Source organism: Oryctolagus cuniculus, chromosome 16, assembly GCF_051225735.1.
Source record: "Oryctolagus cuniculus isolate XC-2025 breed Fujian yellow rabbit chromosome 16, ASM5122573v1, whole genome shotgun sequence".
In the NCBI taxonomy this organism is placed as follows: domain Eukaryota; kingdom Metazoa; phylum Chordata; class Mammalia; order Lagomorpha; family Leporidae; genus Oryctolagus; species Oryctolagus cuniculus.
Genome location: NC_142882.1, coordinates 24,459,246 through 24,480,987, shown reverse-complemented (window position 1 = coordinate 24,480,987; position 21,742 = coordinate 24,459,246). Strand labels below are relative to the sequence as shown.

Below are 21,742 nucleotides of genomic sequence, written 5' to 3'. Positions count from 1 at the left end.
TGAGGCAGCTGTGGGAATCTCTTAGGTGTAGACACTTGAGAATAAACAATTTTAATTGGAAAGACAATACTGGGTTATGCTGCAAATTTGGGCTTTAGGTTTCATAATTTATTTTCATGAAATTAATTTTATTTTCCATTTAGAGTTCTGATTGTTTCTTGTAGTAATAATTATTACTCTTTATGCAGAAGTGTAAGTTTACCTACTTAGAGCGTTGAATGTAGTAAATTATCCAAAGGAGATAGCTGCTGTTGAGAGCACTGCATTTCTAGTAATAATGTCTATTACTGTATGAGTGTCTCTAGAACAGTTGCCACAGAATTGGTGTTCTTTTCCTTTTGAGAATTACCCTAACAGTTGCCTTGGAAACCCCAGAAGGTCAATGAAGTGATCCTAACCATCCTCAAACTTAGAGAAAGCAAATTAGGACATTGACTTCATCCTGGAAGGTTTTTATTTGTGGTGAAGAAATGAGCAGAAGTCCACAGACACTTTGGTTATTAACATCTGTTTTGTTTAGATAATTCTGATTTCACAAGCTGGGAATTTGTAGAACTGTTGCATGTGCATGTATATTTTGCTGCATCAAAGTAGCTGCTATATGTTATTCAGGTTTGATTTTTTATATTCTTAGAGTTATACTGTAGGATTTATGTCTAGTAAAATCTGAGTCTTGCCTCACTTCCATTTGGGATTGTCCTTTAATAAAGAAATAAGAATTTTAATTACTGTTTTTTGAAGGCCACTTCATATATATTTAAGTTTCATATCAGCTCTGCAAAGTAGGCATTTTATCTTTGCAGATGAGGAGACAGATGCTGAGGAGCAAGATAATTGGCTCAGTCTTGTGACAGACTAACATGTTGCAGGACCTGGGTTGGAACCAAGACTGGTTAGTTAAGCACATGTTGCCTCTACTACTCAAACCTGAATCACACATTTCCCCATATTTCTTTTTATTGTGCCTTGTCTTCACTTGAGTTTGGTTTACCAGTCTCTGGTCCTACAGAAGCTGGGGATGTTGAAGTAGGGCTTGGGATAGGGTATAGGCTTCAGTGCTGCTGACCAGGGTAGGGGCCAGCCAATGAATGATGATGGGTACAGTTCAGCTAGCTGGGAATTATGATGTCTGTTTGATGGCTGACATTACCAAGAGGACACCAGACCCTGGACAGATGCTTCATGAGGTACAGAGTATCCTTCAAGAATCATGTTGAAAAATGGATTTCTCTTCTTGTCTCATTGGAGTCAACCTAGCTGAATCCTTCAGCTGCCTTTTCTTCCTGGGGCATCTCATTACTTGTTAGTTACTTGGGAAGCTTGTTTCTGAATTTTGGAAAGCAAGAACTTTTTAGTGTGGATCATCACTCCTTCAGCTAAAATTGGCTTTTGCTGCTCCAGAGCCTGCACTCTTGCCCAATCTCTTTCCTTTCTCAAACTGTCAGCTACCTCCATGCAAAAAGGAAAAAATAGCTGCACCCTAGGTTTATTTTCTTGTGCATTCCATGATGCTGTTATCTCTTTGTCCTAACATAGTAACTACCTTATATAATAATCTAATAAATATTAATGGGCTAACACAAATATGTTAGAGGAGGATTTTTTTTTAACAGGGAACTCCATTCTGTCTTGATCTAACTCCTTGGTGACCTTAGCAATGAGAATTGTAATCTACACGCTCTGTGAAGACACAAACTCCACGAAGTATGAGATTTCTCTTGTCTTTTTTTAGTGCCTGTTTGTTGAAGGAGGTAACAGTGACCGTTGAATGACAGAGTGGCTGCTTTTGGAGGTAGAAGCACACAAGTATCCACAAAGCAACATCTAAACAGGAGATGAAGTGATTTGCTCTTCACATTAGTTGGCAGGTGCATTCTCTTTTAGAGAGTGAAGATAGGCTGGTGCTGCAGCTCACTAGGCAAATCCTCTGTCTTGTGGCACCACCACAGCAGGTTCTAGTCCCAGTCAGGGCGCCAGATTCTGTCCTGGTTGCCCCTCTTCCAGGCCAGCTCTCTGCTGTGGCCCGGGAGTGCAGAGGAGAATGGCCCAAGTCCTTGGGCCCTGCACCCCATGGTAGACCAGGATAAGTACCTGGCTCCTGCCATCAGATCAGTGCGGTGCGCAGGACACTGCACTCCAGCCACGGCGGCCATTGGAGGGTGAACCAACGGCAAAGGAAGACCTTTCTCTCTGTCTCTCTCTCTCTCACTGTCTACTCTGACTGTCAAAAAAAAAAAAAGAGAGAGAGTGAAGATGATACAGAATCCAAGTTAGAGAGGGTAGTTTGTAGGGAGGGAGGTGAGGTTGGGAAAATGAGCTTAGGGTGAAGCCTTTCTAATAATGTTCTCACAATCATGCATCCAATAAAAGCAATTTGAAAGATGAAATTTAGCCATTCCTTAGCATTATATATATATGACAGTGTCATTGACACTATCATCATAAATGGCTATGATTTTTCTTTTTTTTTTTTTTTTGACAGGCAGGTGGACAGTGAGAGAGAGAGACAGAGAGAGAAAGATCTTCCTTTTGCTGTTGGTTCACCCTCCAATGGCCACCGCGGCCAGCGTGCTGCAGCCGGCACACCACGCTGCTCTGATGGCAGGAGCCAGGTACTTATCCTGGTCTCCCATGGGGTGCAGGGCCCAAGCACTCGGGCCATCCTCCACTGTACTCCCTTTCTACAGCAGAGAGCTGGGCTGGAAGAGGGGCAACCAGGACAGTATCCGGTGCCCTGATGGGGACTAGAACCTGGTGTGGTGGCGCCACAAGGCGGAGGATTAGCCTAGTGAGCCGTGGCGCTGACCAAATGGCTATGATTTTTCAACATGCTATATAATAGTGGTTTAAACTCTAGGGAAAATAAGAGGACTTGGTATACATACTCTAGAAAATAAAATATTGGTAATCTATCACAGAGTATTATTTTTATTATAAAATTTTAAAGCCATGCTTTTTTCCACTGCGGCTATCACGGACATGCCTTGGTTGTTCAATAAGTATTTGTTGAACACAATAATAAACAATTGAACAGATGAGTATAAAAAAGCCTATTGATGAATTTCTTGAGAAAAATAAATCAGGGATTGGATTAAAATAGAGGAGTAGAGAAGGAGCTTTCTGTTGTAATCTAGGAGAAGATAGTATGAAAAAATGGAGAGTACAGTCTCAAGGAAGAGTTAGGGAAAAATGGCAGAGGAAACTCCACACAAATTAGAGGGACACTGTGGACCATATGCAGGGTGTGGACATGTACAACTCAGAAACCCAGCAGCCAAGAACCTCAACAGTAGCTCAGGAGGTGAGACCAGACTGGAGCAGCCCAAGCCACTGGTAATAAAGTTGCAGAAAGATCCTGGTGGGAATCCAGCTAGGAGCCCTAGGTGGGACAGTGTACATGCCAAACTAGGCTTGTTTCTCTCTCCATGACCACCCTGATACTGGCATCCTGTAACAAGCTGATGGAGGGCAGGCACCATTTTGGACATATGTAACAGATGCGCCAGTTCGTATCTGCACAGCCAGCAACCAGCAGAGCAGAGAAACCTGAATTTGGTGGGGAGGACTAATAGGGGACTTGGAGCTCATGACTGTGGGAAGCTTGTGTGCTGGGACTGTGAAAACACTGAGGCTGCATGGGAGGGCTCAGGGTATGGCTGGTACTTTGGGTGGTCACTGTGGGAAGTTACACATACTCAGGGCTCACTGATTACCTGGTGAGGATCACTGAATATAGGTCTCCCACATATGTGCCAGGGGTCAGAATATATATAGAATCTACTGCTGCTTTCCCAGGAACATTAACAGCATGACTGGTTTGGAAGTATAGCAGACAGAATTCAAATCAGCACTCTTATAGAATGCTAGTATTGTAGGGGGTGGTTCAACCCATTATTAAACAACAGCACCCTCTCACATCTTCTGTGGTGAACTATATCTAACATGCTTACTATTTTAGAATTAAGGGTTGTTTTGTTGGCATCTTATGTGTTGCGTTATAAAATTTCTTCATATATTATGGATACCATTAATTTTTCAGGTATATTTTTCCTTTTCCTTTTTTTTAAAGATTTATTTATTTACTTGAAAGTCAGAGTTACACAGAGCGAGAAGGAGAGGCAGGGAGAGATAGGTCATCCATCTGTTGGTTCATTCCCAGTTGGCCGTAATGCCCGGAACTGTGCCAATCCAAAGCCAGGAGGCAGACACTTCCTCCAAATCTCCCATGAGGACTTCGGGGCCCAAGGACTCAGGCCATCTACTGTGGGGAGCAACCCGGACTGGACTGAGTTACTGGAATTAAGACTTATTCTATGCATCTGCTCTCCCACAATATGGCGCTGGGAGAGGAGAAAACAGCTTCTACGCAGCTGCCTCTTGCCAACTTGTGTGATGACCTCCAGGAGCTGATCCTGCTCCTGATTGGAGGAGAGCGGTGTACTCAGCGTGTGGGTAGCTGAGTTGGGATTGGTGGGAGAGGACTATAAAGGAGGAGAGAGACGGCATGCACCAGGAACTTCTAAGGGGAACATCTGAAGGAACACCTGTGTAGCCCCCGAGAGAGCCGGCCGGCGGTGTGCCGCTCCCCCGCGGAAGTGGGGAAAGTGGCCAGGGGGAACCACCCTTCCACGGAGGTGGAAGGGACGGTAGCCAACCCAGGAAGAACCAGCAGCAAACCCGGGGAGGGCCGAGCAGACAGAAGAACAACGCAGGGTCCTGTGTCGTTCCTCCACGAAGACAGGGAGCGACAATCTACTACTGTTTTCCCAGGCCATAGCAGAGAGCTGGATCAGAAGTGGAGCAGCTGGGACTCAAACTGGAGTACATATGAGATACTGGCACTCTAGGCAGAAGCTTTACCCACTATGCCACAGAGCCGGTCCCATGGTATATTTTTCAAGGATTTTTTTTTTTTTTTGCTTTGACTTTCATTCTTTAAACAGTGTTTTGAAAAGAAGTTTTTGGGGTCAGTGCTGTGGCATAGTGCATAAAACTGTTGCCTGCAGTGCTGGCATCACATCTGGGTACCAATTTGAGTCCTGGCTGCTCCACATCTGATCCAGCTCACTGTTATGGCCTGGGAAAGCAGTAGAAGATGGCCCAACTGCTTGGGAAATCCAGAAGAAGCTATTGGCTTCTGACTTCAGATCACCCCAGCTCTGGCCATTGTGGCCATCTGGGGAGTGAACCAGTGAATGGATGTCCTCTTAATTTTTTCTCATATCTAGGAAATCTTTCCCTAACTTAAAGTAAAAAAAATTTTTCTTCTATGATTTTTTTCTGGAAGTATTGCAGTTTTCAGTACTATAGTTATATCTGTGGCACATTTTTTTTCAATTTTGTAAGTAGAAGCTATTTTATTGGAAATATCTTATTGTGCTAACACTATGTGTTGAAAAGGCTATACTTTCTCCACTGCATTGCAATTGAGACTCTGTAGAAAACCTGTTCACTGTTTGTGTTCGGATCTTCTATGCAACCTCTTTTGTTCCATTAATCTGTTTGGCTTTCTGTATGTCAACAGCACACTTTAGTTAGTATACATTTATAACTCTTAAAATCATCCCTTTGATTTTCTAATTTTTACAGAGTTATTTTGGCTATCATAGATTCTTTGCATTTTCATATGAGCTTATATCAGCTTGTTACTTTAAAAATAACCAGGTAGCTTGCTGGAAAAGAGATTGAAATTGTGTTGAGTCAGTAAAATAATGTTAGGATAATTAATGTTTTAACATTGACGAATCCTGAGATTCTTGAATAAAATGTTTCCACTTAGAGAGGAATATTTAATTTCATTTAATATTAAGTTGTTTTTGTAGGTCTGTCAGTATTTCATCAGATGTGCATTTCATATTTTAAGTGAACTAGTGGTGATTCTAAAATTTTAATTTTCATTGGTGTTATATTAAATGCATTTTATTCTTCTCTGTTGATTTTGTTTCTTCTCATTTTACTAAACTCACTTATTGCTGCATTATGTTTTTGGTTTATGCCATCAGAATTTTTGTCTAGACCAATTCTTGTCAGTTGTTTTCTTTCTCAAACTACTCTCTTACTGATAGTAAATATTTTTTATTTGTACCAATACATTTTCTGTGACAACTTTTTGTCATTTTAGTGTGACAGTAGTCATAGATAAATAAATCCATGAGCATAGCTGTGTTCCAATAAAACTTTATCACTAAAACCTGAAGCTGCCTACAAGTGAGAGTTTGAGGGTGGAGAATTCTCACCCCTATGTTGTGATCATATTTGTGAATAGACATCTTTCCTTCTTCCTTTCAATTTCACTACTTTCATTTATTTTTATTGCTAGAATCTTCACTACAAAGTTGAATAAAAGTAGTGAAAACAAATTACTATCTTGTTCCTGGTATTAACAGTGAAGTATTTTATTTTTTGTCATTAAATATGTTTTGGAGTTTTATTGTATATACTCTTTTTCATATTGATGGAGTATTATTGTATTTTCAATTTCTTGAGATTTTTTAAGTCAGGAGACCATGTTAAATTTGTCAAACACCCCTATCCACTGAAAAATATAGGGAATGAACTCCCCCTATGCAGGCAGAAATAAACTAGGAAAGCTGCCTCAGGCCTCAGCAACAACAGAAAACAGTGATACAAAATCAGGCCGACTTTATCTTTTCTTTTCAAAGATTTTATTTATTTATTGGACAGATGTATAGACAAAGAGAGAGACAGACAAGAAGATCTTCCATCTGCTGGTCATTCCCCAAATGGCTGGAGCTGGACCAATCCAAAGCCATGAGCTTCATTCCAAGTCTCTCACATGGGTGCAAGGGCCTAACACCTTGGGGCATCTTCCACTGCTTTCCCAGGCCAAAGCAGAGAGCCGGATCAGAAGTGTAGCAGCTGGGACTTGAACTGGAGCCCATATGGGATGATGGCACTGCAGGCAGAGGCTTAGGCCACTACACCACAGTGCCGACTCCCAGACTTTATCTTGAAACTTAACTTTACTTTGAAGTTATCCCATCTCACAGATGTTCATCTGCATGTTCAGGCTGTTGAAACAGGATGTGGTATTCAATGCTAATGGCCCAAATGATTTGTGAGCTCATTTCCTTTTAGAAATTAAATTTTTTTGTATGATATATTATGCCCAGTTCAATTGTCCCCAAAGACCACCAAGGAGCCTATACCGCTATAAAACACACGAGAATTTTATTGCAGGTCTGGGCCTGGGCTCTCAAATATCATTGATGCCACGGGTCTGGTTGAAAGCCCCAACTCTTCAGTTAACAGGGTTTTTATAGGGTTTTCAGAGACAATCTATACATTATAGCACCATTCAGCAAATCATCTCATTCCACGGGAAATTCAAAGAACATCTCTTAAAATTGGTTAGTGCATGCAGGGGCAGGAATGGACCTAGTAAAGGTGGTGGGATGGCTTTCGAGGTTGATGCCTTTTAAAATTATTGGCTAAAGTATAGGGTCCAAGCCGCTAGGGTGCACGTGCCAAACTGCAGTGTCTCGGGATGTTATCAATCACCTTAACAGCCTGAAAAGACACCTGAAACTTCAGGTATTTCCCTGCTATCTGCCGATTGGCTGTTGCTAGGTGGGTTTATTGCAAGGGGAGTTCATTTATTTCTTTTTTCTTTCATGAGCTGTAGGGTTCAGGGCCCTGTCAGGCCTGAGTTAAAAGATGGAGGCCTATTCTAAAAGAGCTGTGCCTTGATCCCGGCTCAGGTCTCTCAGATACAACACAGTTTACTCATACATTCACCTATTGAAGAATATCCTGTTTCAAAATGTAGTTTGATTTTTTATTATTGCTCATGTGGAAATTTGATTTCTTCAATCATTGAAGTTGGATAATGTTTGCATTATAAATTAGTCCAGATGTATTCCTCCTCTTCATCTTTTGAAAAGTGTATAGAATTGCATTAGTTTTTCCCACTTTTTCTCCAGTTTTATTGACTGTCACAATGAAATTGATTATGAAAACAGGCTGGTGTTCAGATGCTGGGACAGACAACTGCTTTTGGGTGGTTGGCTCAGGGGCAGTGGTGCAGCTTCTTTTTGTTGACACTATCCTCACTGACAAAGGCCACGCCATGCACTGAGCAGTGCTGTAGGGCCTGCTTGGCCATGTCTGAATTAATTCTGGGCAGCCAATGGAGGAGCAAAGTTTTGCCTGGAGCTAAGGCCTCACAGCCAGCATGATTCACATAGTAACCAGTCCTCAAGTGGGGATTGCAGGTGAGCAATCCTCTGCCTGCAACAAGAAGTCCACCAGAGGCACACTCACTGTCTTCTGTGAGACATGGGGAACACCTGGCCACATGGCCATGGGTCCTTGCCCCTCATTGAGACTCAGGCTCCACCTCTGTCACTGTGGGACTCTCCTTGTTCTCTTCAGTGATGCTGGCAATCCAGTTTCCTGTAACAGAGTATGGGGAGCTGTGCCAGTGTCATGCTGAGGTCAAGGTGGTCAAAGTCAGAGGGGCCTCTGGGTCCATGCAGGAGGTGCTGCAGATCCTCAGGCTACATTTTACTGATTTTCAAGTGCAAATGAGCTATGCCCTGACCAGAGTCACTCCTTTTTGTCCCCTGATTGTCCTCTATTTTTTTCTAAGCAGTCCCACAACTGCTAGCTTCTCAAAACCTAATCTTGTGAGAGGTGATCTGTAAGTTTATTTACATTAACTGCTGGGAAATTTGTTCATGCCCACAAGATAAGCATAATGTTGCTTGCTCTAGCTTCTGTAACAAAGGCTTGGCTTTGTAATTAACTTCAACAAGATATGGTTTGGGCCTTTATAAGCTCACCCTAGAGCTCTATCAGGGCTGTTTGATTTGGAGAGCACATGCCCCTGTGCAGCTGCCGGCTTTCAGAAATAAAAGACTCCGTAATTTGGCCCTGAGACTTCAGCACTTATTAATATTTCTGAAATTAATAAACTGTGTAGGTTCTTGCCATGAATTCAGAGACAAATTCTGAATACTGGCTCAAATAGACCAGGTGATAAGCTAAGCCTTTAAGCTTTTATTCAGTGAGAGAAATGCATAGGAGAGTGAGAGCTCTATCTAAAGGAGAAAGGAAAGTCTGGAAATTAAGTAGGGGCCATATCAAGCAGGGAGCAGGCCAAGAGTTGTGGACTTGTCCTGTGAGGCCCACAAACCATCAGGGAGAGTGGGGCAATGGTGTTCTTCCACAGGAAGTGCCGGGGACAGGCTTCAGTGGACATGTCCACCTTTATTAATGGCTACATACATTTTTAACGGGCAGGCAGAAGGGGTGTAACTAATTCAGGGCAACACTAACTCTATTGGACAGAACCGACACTGGCACCAATATGCATCTCCAATTAGCTTGAAGGTCTCATAGCTAGGGTAGCTTTCCAGGTGGGCCTGGACCACCCCCAGCAGCAGTTTACCTGATTGGCAGAAGGTGGGGGTGGGAGGAATGTGCCTGAGGCTCCCACCTCCCACCATCAGTCAGGCTAGCCACATGGGCTAGGCAGAAAGTCTCACAGGATCACCCATATCTCCCCGCTTTGTTTTAGGGCAAGTATGACTGTGCTTAGCATGACATGGCAACAAGCCACAACCACAATAAGCTTTAAATGAAATTGAAGAATGCCTAGCACAGGGATTAAGGGCAGGGAGGAAAAGAAGGGCAAAGGGAAAAAGGCCAGGCCCACCATGTTTCAGGCCTTTGTAATAGGCAGGCGGGTGCACAGGTATGGGAAAGCAGGGGCATGAGATCACACAGGGGGCATGGGGGAAGTGTGATGAAGGCATAGCCTTCCAGCTCTCAAGGCTAATGATATATGACTGCCTACATCATTCCCCCTTCAGAGACTCCATTCCCTTAATCCAAGGGATATTGAAGGGTGTAGAATCATCACATCTTCTATAGCTGCTTCCTGTTTACGAGGGATGTAGTGCAGGCCCTGCTGGTCCTGGGTCTGGAAGTCTCTGCCTATCTCATCTAACAAATTCTCTTTGTGAACTGGAGCAATCTTGGTCACCACCAATGTCTATGTCCCCTGCCTGGTCAGTTACTCCCAGAAGTTGTTGAGTTCTGGAACATATAAGTTTGTTAATCAGTGTGAGCAAAACTGGAACATAACCACTTGTAAGTGGAGTGTCCTTTTAAGATGAAAAGACCACATCCTACAGACTCCCAGATAGTGGGTGGTGATGCATTATAAAACCATTTAGCTTGAGTATAGAGAATTATAATAGAAGAACACATTAGGAGTTTTATTATTAATAACAGAGAGAATCAAAAGCAGCAGGTACGCCATGCCTGCCTTCATGTGCAGCACTCTTGATGTGAGGAAAGCAAAGGCTTTAATTTTCTTTTTGCTTAAGATCTCTGATTGGCTTATAGGAATAATCAGGCATGTTTTTTGAGCACACCTGTGAGGACTTGAGAGGTAGACATTTAATCCTAATTTTACTGATGTAGTCATGTTCAATAGCACCTGGGTGTAGCTGATCTGAAGAGGATCTTTCTAGGAATGGCTTTTTCAAGGAAAGGCACTGAAGTTGGTTTGTCAGAGGGTCAGCTTTCAGAGACTGTGTCCAGGGTTTGGCATTTCAGGCTGATAGCCACACAGTTGAAACCTGTAGTGCATTATTGACTTCATCTGTTTACAGAGCCATTCAAAACTAGTGAATACAATAGAAGTGGCTGGAAAAAGTCCTTCAGAACCTATAGGAGAGCAGCTAAACACAGAAGCAACAATGTTTTAGTTTAACGAGCAGCAAATTTGATATACAAAACTGTGGATGAGAAAAGACTTATAGCCATGTTTAAAATGATAAACTCATTAACCAATAAGAGGCATTTGCTTACTTCACACAGTATTTTCAAAAGCACCTGTAGGATTTTATAAAACATTTAACTCTTTTAGGCCCCTGGGCCTTTCTCAATAAGATAACCATCATGTCTAGTAACACAAGATCATTAGACTTTTTCACTTTCAGACATTTGTATCAATGGCATTTTATATTATTGAAACTTAAAATTTAGCACTTCACATTTTGACAGTACCTGTAATATAACCCAAGTGGCCTGATTGATTAGCTGGTGTTTCTCCAAGATGAGAAACATATATCCTTTGACATTTCCAGGGACCCAACTGGAAATATCAAAGTCCAAATTCTTTGGAACTTTGATTTTTTGAATGCCTGTCAAAGATGACAAGAAGGCTTAAAATATCTGGTTGAAATAAGATCCCTTAACATCATGACAAAGTATAGAACTGATTTGATCAAATCATAACTCCTTTAAAATTCAGTTTTTTAAACAATTAGAACTTAAGAGGCATTACGAGAACATAATAGATTACTTTAAAATAACACAGAATCTGTCTCTTTGGTTGTTAAAAAGTCAGAAATAAAACCTTAAATTTAAGACCTGGTGCATTGAATCAAATCCCATAATTTGGAACAGCTTTAACAGAGTCAGAACTAGGGAAGAAAGAATAGCACCCACATGGGAGACCAGGAGGAAGCACCTGGCTCCTGGCTTTGCATCCGCGCAGTGTGCTGGCTGCAGTGTGCCAGCTGCAGCGCAGCAGCCATAGTGGCCATTTGGGGGTGAACCAATGGAAGGAAGACCTTTCTCTCTGTCTCTCTCTCACTAACTCTCTGTCCAAAAAAAAATCAACAGTGACAAAACTGATGAGGATGTGGGGAAAAAGTTACCCTGGTCCACTATTGGTGGGAATGTAAACTGGTGCAAGCCACTGTGAAAGACCGTATGGAGATATCTTACAAATCTGATTATAGACCTATCATATGATCCAGCCATCCCACTCCTTGGAATTTACCCAAACCAAAATAAAGTAGCATATGAAAGAGTTATCTATAACCCCATGTTCATTGCAGCACAATTCACAATAGCTGACATCTGGGAACAATCCAGATATCAATCAATTGTTGACTTGATAAGAAAATTATGGTATGTGCACACTATGGCATACTACTCAGTTATAAAAAAGAAAGAAAGAAAAGGAAACCCTGTCTTTTGCAACAAGATAGATGCAACTGGAAACCATTATACTTAGTGAAATAAGCCAGACCCCAAAAGACAGATATCATATGTTTTCCCTGATCTGAGGTAGCTAATAGAGTACCTCAAATGTAATGTATTGGAGTTAGATACACATTTTGAGATTTGATGATTGTTTACAGCCCTTGTCTCTTCCATTGAGGAACAGTGATTTTTTTAATTTATTTTTTCTTCATACTATTTGCTGACTTGCTGAACTCTTACTTAGTGTAAGGTTAAGTATACAATCATTAAATAAACTGAAAACATATTTTGTAAAAGTTAAGTGGGAATGTGAGAGGGAAGAGGAGAAAGGGTTGGAGTGTGTGTGGGAGGGAGGGTATTGGGGGAAGTGTCACATTCATTAATCTGTATATATGAAATATATCAAATTTATATTACTTAAATAAAATTTTAAAAAGAAGTAAACATTTAAAATTCAAAAAAATTATACCAATAACCAGGAGAATTTTAAAGGTGTTTATATATAATCATATGTGTGTGTGTGATTTATGACATTATAATGTAAATGTACGTATATATAATTTGTAATATAAATGTATATAGAGCAACACTTTGAAATTTTTATAATGTATTTATCATCAGCAAAGGATAGCTCAGATTTCTGTAATAAACCAGTTTCTGATCATTACAAGAATGAAGAGTAAGCTACCAAGTTGTAGCTCATAATCTGTTTCTCTGTGTCTCCAAGTCTACCAACCTCTAAAATTAAATAAACATACACAATTTTAGGATAAAAATAACATTAAGATCTCACTATTTTCCCGCATAATTTTCAGGAAATATACTAGTATCTAGACACAGTGGTAAATTTATATATATATATATATATATATGTATGTTATATATGTTACATATATTCATATATATTTTACACTGAGGAGAAAAAAATATTACCCTTGGCTAAAATGGCCCTGAGACACTGTGTACCTGACAGTTTCCAGGGCAACTTACAGAATGTTGGGGGTGATGATCTTACAATAAATGTTAAATCACCCTGGCTACAGATTCACAGTGCTGGGATTGGCCTAGCCTAAAATATTTGTGCAAAAGAGTGACTCCAGTGAATTTAAAAATTAACTTAAATTTTCATAATTAAAGGTTAACTTCAAGTTCCATGAATGTCTCTAAGGCTAAGAATTAAATCTGCTAATGGGTGATGGAACTGGCCCTAAATTGTTCTCATATACTGTGAAAATGAAATTTGGACATCTTCCAGAATTTAGATAGTTGATGGCCTTACAATGATAAAGTAAATCATGGTAGCCTGAAGTTCCCTGCACTAGAATTGGCACAAATTAGTTTATTGACTATTTATTGAGGTGGTAATAATAAATTTGAATCAACATGAAAAAGAAATGTATTCAGTTCAATATATGTTGCATATTGACAGTTGTGTGTACAAATGGTAAATTTAGTAGAAGCAGGAATAAGATTACAAGGAGATGTAACAGATATTAATAAAAATAGCCCTAAGTACACATTTAAATACAGAAAATTTGTGCTCTCTTAAATCAAAGAAAGCTTATGCCATTGAATTCAGTAATTTTAAAACCAAGATAAAATTGTCTCAATCTAATGCATGGAAATTTTAAAGAGAATGACAATTTTGATTCTCTAAATATAAAGAAGCTATATAAAAGTGTCCTTGAAAGTGTAAAAGAATGCTAACATTCTAAAATTATTTGATAGGCCATAAAAATGGAGGTTGCTAAGACAACTTGAACATTATTTAGTGCATTTATGACATGAAAATGTAAGTGCCCAAAAGAATCATCATACCTTGGCAGTGCTAAGATTGGTTTCCATGTGGATATTGACATACTCAGTTGAAATTAATAAAATGAAAGGCAAAATAAAAAATAGAAACCTGATGCACATGGAAGTTAAAACTTTGCTTTGCCCTTGGTAACAATGTGTATTTTAATGTGAGCCATAATTAAAAAACAAATATGTGGATGAATATTTGGTGAAAAACAGTCCAGAATAAACTGGAAAAGTTAAAGTATGATACAGACTTATAGTTTAGAAAATTTCCACAATCAGAAAATAATTTAAAGTTCCAGGAGCATCTAGAAACATTAAGAATGTACCCCATGCTGATGACCATGATGATGCTGGCACTGCAATATACTCAAATCCTGTACACATGACAGTTGCTGGGACAACTCCCAGCATTTAGAGTGAGTTGATGACCACACAATTATAAACCAAACCATGGTACCCATCATGTCCCTGTGTTAGGATTGTCACAAATCAGGTTACTCATTACACATGCAGGTGACAGTAGTAAATGACAAAATAAATATGCATTCCATGGAAGGCATTTAATTTTGATTATATGGTGTATAAATTAGTAATTTGGCAGAAACAGAGTCATAATCATATAGAGATGAGCCAATAATTGGATGGTGGAGTAGGCAGGGAGCTTACTGCTCTAAACAAGGAAAGGATAGTTTTAAAAAAGTGGAAAGAGAGTAGACTCAGGGAAGAGTTAGGGAAAAAATGACAGAGGAAATTCTCAGACATTAGAGGGACATGGTGGACCCACATGGAGGGCATGGTGTCCACGGCTCACAACTCCAACAGCTAGAGCCTATGCACCAACACTGGAAAGTGAGGTGAGACAAGACTGCAGTAGCCTGAGCCACCAGCAAGAAGTGGCAGGAACCTAGAGGGAATGAGGCTTAAATCTCCATGGGAGAAAGTGTGCCAGCCAAACTAGAGGAGAGAAAAAAAGGGACAGTACAGACATGTTTCTCTCCAATCACCTCAGAAAGGTGTGCAAGCTGATAGAGCAAGAGCCATTATGGACATGCATAACAACTATGCCAGCTTGTGTCTGCACCTGGCAAGTAGCTGAGAAGAGACTCCTGTCTCTGGTGGGGAGAAATAACATGGAATTAGGAACTTGTGACTGTGTGAAGCTTCTGAAGCAGGAATGAGAAAAAAAATGAAAAAAAAAACTGAGCATGTGTGGGAAGACTCATGGTGTGGCTGGGACTTTGAGCACTCTCATTGTTTCACTGTGGCAGTTTGATTACAATGTGTCATGGCAAGGATGTTTTCTGGGCATGTCTATTGAAAGTTCTGTGTGCTTCCTGTACTTGGATGTATCTCTTTTTCCAAACTTGGAAAGTTTTCTGCTAGCATTTCACTAAAAATGCCTTCTAATCCTTTCTCTCTCCCCATGCCTGCAGGAACTCCTAGAATCAGAATGTTGCCTTTTTTTATAGTATCCTGTAGATTCCCAATAATCTTTTTTCTAATCTCCTCTAATTGTGTTTGGTTTGACTGTATACTTTCCTGTGCTCTGTCTACTAAGTCTGATATTCTCTCTTCTGCCTCTCTGATTCTATTTTTAAGGCTCTCCACTGCATTTTTTATTTGCTCTATTGAATTCTTCATTTCAATTTGATTTCTCCTGAATATCTCAGTTTTGTGTTCTGTTGAATTCTTCCTTTCATCTTGATTCCTCCTTATAATTTCAATTTCATGGGAGAGATTTTCTTTCATGTCCTTCATGGATTTCAGTAGTTTGTGCATTTGCTTTTGATTACTTCTATGTAATCATATGATCAAATTTTTGAGTTCTATTTCTTGCATTTCTTCTATCTCATCACCTTCATGATCTAGTATGGAAGTGTCATGTTCTTTTGGGAGTGTCATGATGTCTTCCTTATTTTTGTTTCTCATATTGTTGCATTTATTGTTTAGCATTTTTGAGATACTCATCTTTTTTTTCTGCTGTGATGGTTTTTATCATTGTATTATCACTGTAGATAAATGGACTTTCTGCTTTCAGTGAATCTCTAGAGGCTTATAGTGGGTATGGCCAGAGAGCTCTGTTCAGTTCTCAAGGGTAAAGGGTATGCCTAAGGTGACACATCCAGGTTTGGCATGGTAAATCTCTCTCTTTTTAATCAGAAGGGAGTTATATTCTGTTCAGCTGAGCTCTTCTCCTTGATGGAGCCCAGTGCCTGAGTACTAAATCAAGTGTGTATAATATTTACTCTGTGCCAAGGACCACATAAGGATCTGTGCTCCCCATTGGGACCTCTATCCCTAATGAGTTGTACTATGAGAATTAATAGTAAATCTAGTCTTCAAACACCTGTTTAGCTGGGAGCCTAGAAAAAGTGCTCAGGCAAGCAATATTGTGAAAAATTAGTTCTAAGTAATATGAAAGATAACCCAGACAAAACAGCAGTCCAGCAAATCATTCAACCTCACTGAAACTACCATCAGACACACCATTCATTTTCTATTAAATCTGTTCATATAAGACTTAATTTGATGAACACTTGTAAGAAGCCATGGGGACTTAGACAGGGATGAAGAGCTATTTCTAATGGGTAGTAATGGAGGTGGAATGGATTACTTGCACAGCTATTCTCTAGATAGGAAATAAAAGAGCTACTGCAACTAGATGCATCATAGCATTTGTAGCCCTGTTATCATGGGATAGCCATGCAACCTAGGAAAAGTGTTCCTCCTGAGGGTATCCTGAGGAATTAACTGAATGTACATCAGGTTTATATAAATCAAGAAATGACATTGTAAATTGGAAGGGATAAAAACACACATTTTCAGTAAAAATGAGAGCCACCTGTAGGAGCAGGGAATAATACAACAATAAAAGTTTATAAAAATTATAGTAAAGTTAAATTAATACAAAAGTGCACTACAGGGGCCAGTGCTGTCTCACAGCAGGTTATCGCCCTGACCTGAAGTACCGCCATCCCATATGGGTGCTGGCTCGAGACCCGGCTGCTCCACTTCCAATCAAGCTCTCTGCTATGGCCTGGGAAATAGTAGAAGGCCCAAGTCCTTGGGCCCCTGCACCTACATGGGAGATCCGGAGGAAGCTCCTGGCTTTGTATCAGCACAGTTCTGCCCATTGTGGCCAATTGGAGAGTGAACCATTGGATGGAAGTTCTCCCTCTCTCACTTCCTCTGCTCTTTCTGTGTAACTCTTTCAAATAAAAATAAATCTTTTTTAAAAAAAAAAAAGTGTACTACATTTATGCTCCTGCTTTTCTGTTGCAATGGGTACCACCTGGACAGACTTCATTCCATGTTCTTGTCTCAAGGCAATTAGGAATAGAATGAAGACATGTAGAATAGGGGGATCATGAATGAAAAAGGTATTATGCACTCAGTAATACAGGAAAATTCAGATGAGTGTTGCAACTTATAGTGTTTGAGGTTGTCCCTTTAAAGAATGAGGGTGATGTATGGGACAACATCTACTTGCATATTCAAATAGACCTTGGATATTGGAGTCTAATCCAGATGTGCACACAGATAAGTTCAAATTTCTCATGGGTATATAGGTCACCACAAACACATTCCCTTGTGCTGCACACAACACTTATTATCCAGGGTCAGAGTACACTATTATGGCTGGAACATGTGTCACTTCATATGCCTATGATTTGCACTACAATAATGTGGGGAAAGAATCCTGGGTGGCCAACAAAGCAGCTATAAACAAATAACTTTGTAATTGATGAAGATGGTATTCCAAATAACTGTTGCAATAACTGTTACTCAACTTTGAAATATTTATTAACAAAATTTACACAAGAGAGCACAGTTCAATTCATATACTTGATCCCACTCTCAATGAGAAACCAAAACTGCAGGTTGTATAAGAGAAAAATGTCTGAAGAATGGTTAACCACTCTCTGTCACAATTCATCATGAAAACTGCCCAATACCTACTAAGGTGTGATTCCACCAAAGAATTCTTCCAGACAAATTATATTTCAGGGACTTCTCTCTGTAATCTTGCTATGTTTTGTGGAAGTTCACCTAATAATAAAGGTATTTCCCATTACAATACAGTCATAGGCTTTTTTCTTTCTGTGAGTTGTCAGGTAACCATTGAGAGATGATGTATGGTACATGACTTTCCTATGCATGTATGTTTTCTCATTTCTGAGTCTCTTCATGTGAATTGATTAATGGCAGAAGAATTTTTCACATTCATTAAATTGACATTTTACTATTTGAATTCTCTTGTTTGTTGATGTTTAATTTCTTGTTTTTTAAGATTTTTATTTATTTATTTGACAGGTAGAGTTACAGACAGTGAGAGAGACAGAGAGAAAGGTCTTCCTTCTGTTGGTTCACTCCTCAAATGGCTGCAATGGCCAGAGCTGCACTAATCCAAAGCCAGGAGCCAGGGGCTTCTTCCTGGTCTCCCATGTGGGTGCAGAGGCCCAAGCACTTGGGCCATCTTCTACTGCTTTCTCAGGCCACAGCATACAGCTGGACTGGAAGAGGGGCAGCTGGGATAAGAACTGGCACCCATATGGGATGTCAGCATTGCAGGGGGAGGATTAACCTACTGCTCTACGGTACCAGCCTGATGTCTAATTTCTGGCTATGGTTTGTTCAAATCTACTGCACTTGAAGGATATCACCTTTTTTGAGTTGCATATTTATTCAAGCCTGAATTCCATGAAAATATACTTCCACATTCATTACACTCCTAAGAAACCCCTTATGTGAATTCTCTGATGTATAATGATCGATTTCTGACAAATGGCTTTTTGTCACACTAATAATATTTCTGAACTTCTTCATTTTTTAATGATTTACTTTATTTATTTGAAAGACAGTTACAGAGAGACAGGGAAGCATAAAGAGGTCTTCCATCCACTGGTTCACTCCCCAGATGGATGCAATGGCTGGAGCTACAGAGATCCAAAGCCAGGAGTCAGGAGCTTCTTCTGGGTTTCCCACCTAGGTGCAGGGCCATCTTCTACCACTTTCCCAGGCCATAGCAGAGAGCGGGATCAGAAGAGGTGCAGTTGGGACTAGAACCAGTGCCCACATGGCATGCTGGCACTTCAGGCCAGGGCTTTAACCTACTGTGCCACAGCGCTGGTCCCCAACTTTCTTCCTTATGGGATTTCCAGCAAAAGGCTCTGTCACATGGTTATGTTGATTTTGGAAAAAGTCCTTCACATTCATTATATTCAAGTTCTCTCCCTCGTTTGAACTGCATGTGTTATGAGGTATTCCTTCTGAAAAAAGTCTTTCTCACATTTATTACAAGATTTCCACCATGTACTAAATTCTCTGCTATTATATTGTGTGATTTTGGCAGTTTTCAACACTCATTCCATTCATAAGGTTTCTCCCTGATGTGAATTCTGATGTTTTATGAGGTGTTACCTGAGGATAAAAGCTTTTCCATATGCATTATATCCAAAGTGTTTTCCCCCATATGAATTAGATGATGCGCAATGAGGACTGAATTATGGGAAAAAGCTTTCCAAGTCATTATGTTCAAAAGGTTTCTCTACATGTGAATTTTCTGATGCGTTCTGAGATGTGACATATTCCCAAGGAATTTTCTACAGTCATTGCATTCATGAAGTTTTTCCCTGGTGTGAAGTCTCTGGTGTGATATGAGCTATGATTTATAACATATGATTTCTAAAGGCTTTTCCACACTCATTAGATTCATAAGGTTTATGCCCTGTGTGAATTCTGTTTGATATGAGGTATAATTTATAGAAAAATGCTTTTCTGCAGTCATTACATTTATAAGATTATTTCCCTGGGTGAATCCTCTGATGCATTTGGAGTTGGAACCAAAAGTTTTTCCACAGTCATTATACTCATGAAGTTTCAACACTGTGTGCACTCTCTGGTGCATTATGAGGTTTGACATTTGTCCAAAGGGTTTTCCAGTCATTACATTCATAAGGTTTCTGCCCTGTGTGAATTCTCTGATGCACGATGAGGGTTGACTTATGGCTAAATGATTTTCCAGTTATTCCATTCATGAGTTTTCTACCCTGTGTTAATTCTCTTCTATGATATGAGGTTTGTCTTTTGTCCAAAGGCTTTTCCACAGTAATTACACTCATGAGGTTTCTCCCCTGTGTGAATTCTCTGATGTTTCCAAAGGACTGACTTTTATCAAGAGGCTTTCCCCTGGTCATTAGATTCATGGGTCTCCCCTGTGTGAATTCTTTAGTGTGATATGTCATAAAAAGGTTTTGCCACAGTCATTACATTTATGAGGTTTCTGCCCTGTGTGAATTCACTGATGTATGAGGAGGTCTGACTTTCATCCAACGGCTTTCCCATAGTCATTATATTGATAGGACTTCTCATCTGTGTGAATTTGCTGGTGCTTTATGAGGTGTGACTTTTGTATAAAGGCTTTTCCACTATCATTACATTCATGAGGTTTCTGCCCTGTGTGAATTGTCTGGTGTATGATGAGGTCTGAATTTCATCCAAAGGCTTTTCCACAGTCATTACATTCATGAGGTTTCTGTCCCATGTGAATTTGCTGGTGTTTGATGAGGGCTGATTTTCGTCCAAAGGCTTTTCCACAGTCATTACATTCATGAGGTTTCTCCCCTGTGTGAATTCGCTGGTGTATGATGAGGTCTGACTTTCGTCCAAAGGCTTTTCCACAGTCATTACATTTATGAGGTTTCTCCCCTGTGTGAATTCGCTGGTGTATGATGAGGTTTGACTTTCGTCCAAAGGCTTTTCCACAGTCATTACATTTATGAGGTTTCTTCCCTGTGTGAATTCGCTGGTGTATGATGAGGTCTGACTTTCGTCCAAAGGCTTTTCCACAGTCATTACATTTATGAGGTTTCTCCCCTGTGTGAATTCGCTGGTGTATGATGAGGTTTGACTTTCGTCCAAAGGCTTTTCCACAGTCATTACATTTATGAGGTTTCTCCCCTGTGTGAATTCGCTGGTGCATTATGAGGTTTGACTTTTGCCCAAAGGCTTTTCCACAGTCATTACATTTATGAGGTTTCTCCCCTGTGTGAATTCTCTGGTGCATTATGAGGTTTGACTTTCGTCCAAAGGCTTTTCCACAGTCATTACATTTATGAGGTTTCTCCCCTGTGTGAATCTGTTGATGTTTCCTGAGGACTGACTTTTGCCCAAAAGCTTTTCCGCAGTCATTACATTCATAAGGTGAATTAAAACTGATTGATTTTCCACAAGGTTTACATGTGTAGAGTTTTTCCCTTGTATTTAATCTCTGATTTATTGCAGGATGTGACTGGTGAATGACAGGTTCAACATACCTAAGGTACTTATAAAGTTTCTCTCTTGTGTAGGTTTGTTGGTACATATTGAGGCTAAAATTTTCATGTTTAGCTTTTTCTATTTGAGTTGCTTTTCCAAAAGTGACAGTTGATTTATTATAGTTTTCTGCCATATGAATCCTCTCAGATTTATAAAACATCTTTCTTGTGCAGACGTTTGCTTGTCCAGTGGGTCCAAATGGCTGCTTCATGATGTGAATATTGTCATGCTGACCAAGAGGCTCACAGAACTGGAGAGAATTTCCAGGTATCTTAGTGTTATCAAATTTCTCTCCAGCCTGTAGTTGATCAGGCCCACTGGGGGGATACACAGTGTGATATTTACTGTATTCCTCAGGCTTCAATCCTGTATAGGTTCCCTTTTTAATAATCAGTGTTGGAATATGGCTTGAATTTAAACTAAGTGTTTTTCTTAATTCAACTCTCTTGAGAGCTGATGTCTTATTATTTTTCATAAAATCCTGATTCAGATTTTTGTCATGACTTTCCTGGTTGATCCTAATCAGGTCATCCCTTTTCATGACCACTGAAATGAGAAAAAAGCAATCATGTTACTGAATCACATGTAACTATTT

General features: G+C 40.0%; 1 protein-coding gene across 2 annotated transcripts in view; it reads right to left on the bottom strand.

Moving 5' to 3' along the window:
• Positions 1 to 18,521: 18,521 nt before the first annotated feature.
• Positions 18,522 to 21,742, bottom strand: part of LOC149121608 (zinc finger protein 39-like) — a 30,571-nt gene continuing 27,350 nt past the window's right edge. For both annotated transcript variants that reach the window (XM_089315961.1, XM_089315962.1), the window contains one exon: positions 18,522 to 21,693. In XM_089315961.1, the coding sequence (XP_089172087.1) occupies positions 20,324 to 21,693 (1,370 nt within the window). In that variant the 3' untranslated portion in view covers positions 18,522 to 20,323. The remainder of the gene's footprint in view (positions 21,694 to 21,742) is intronic.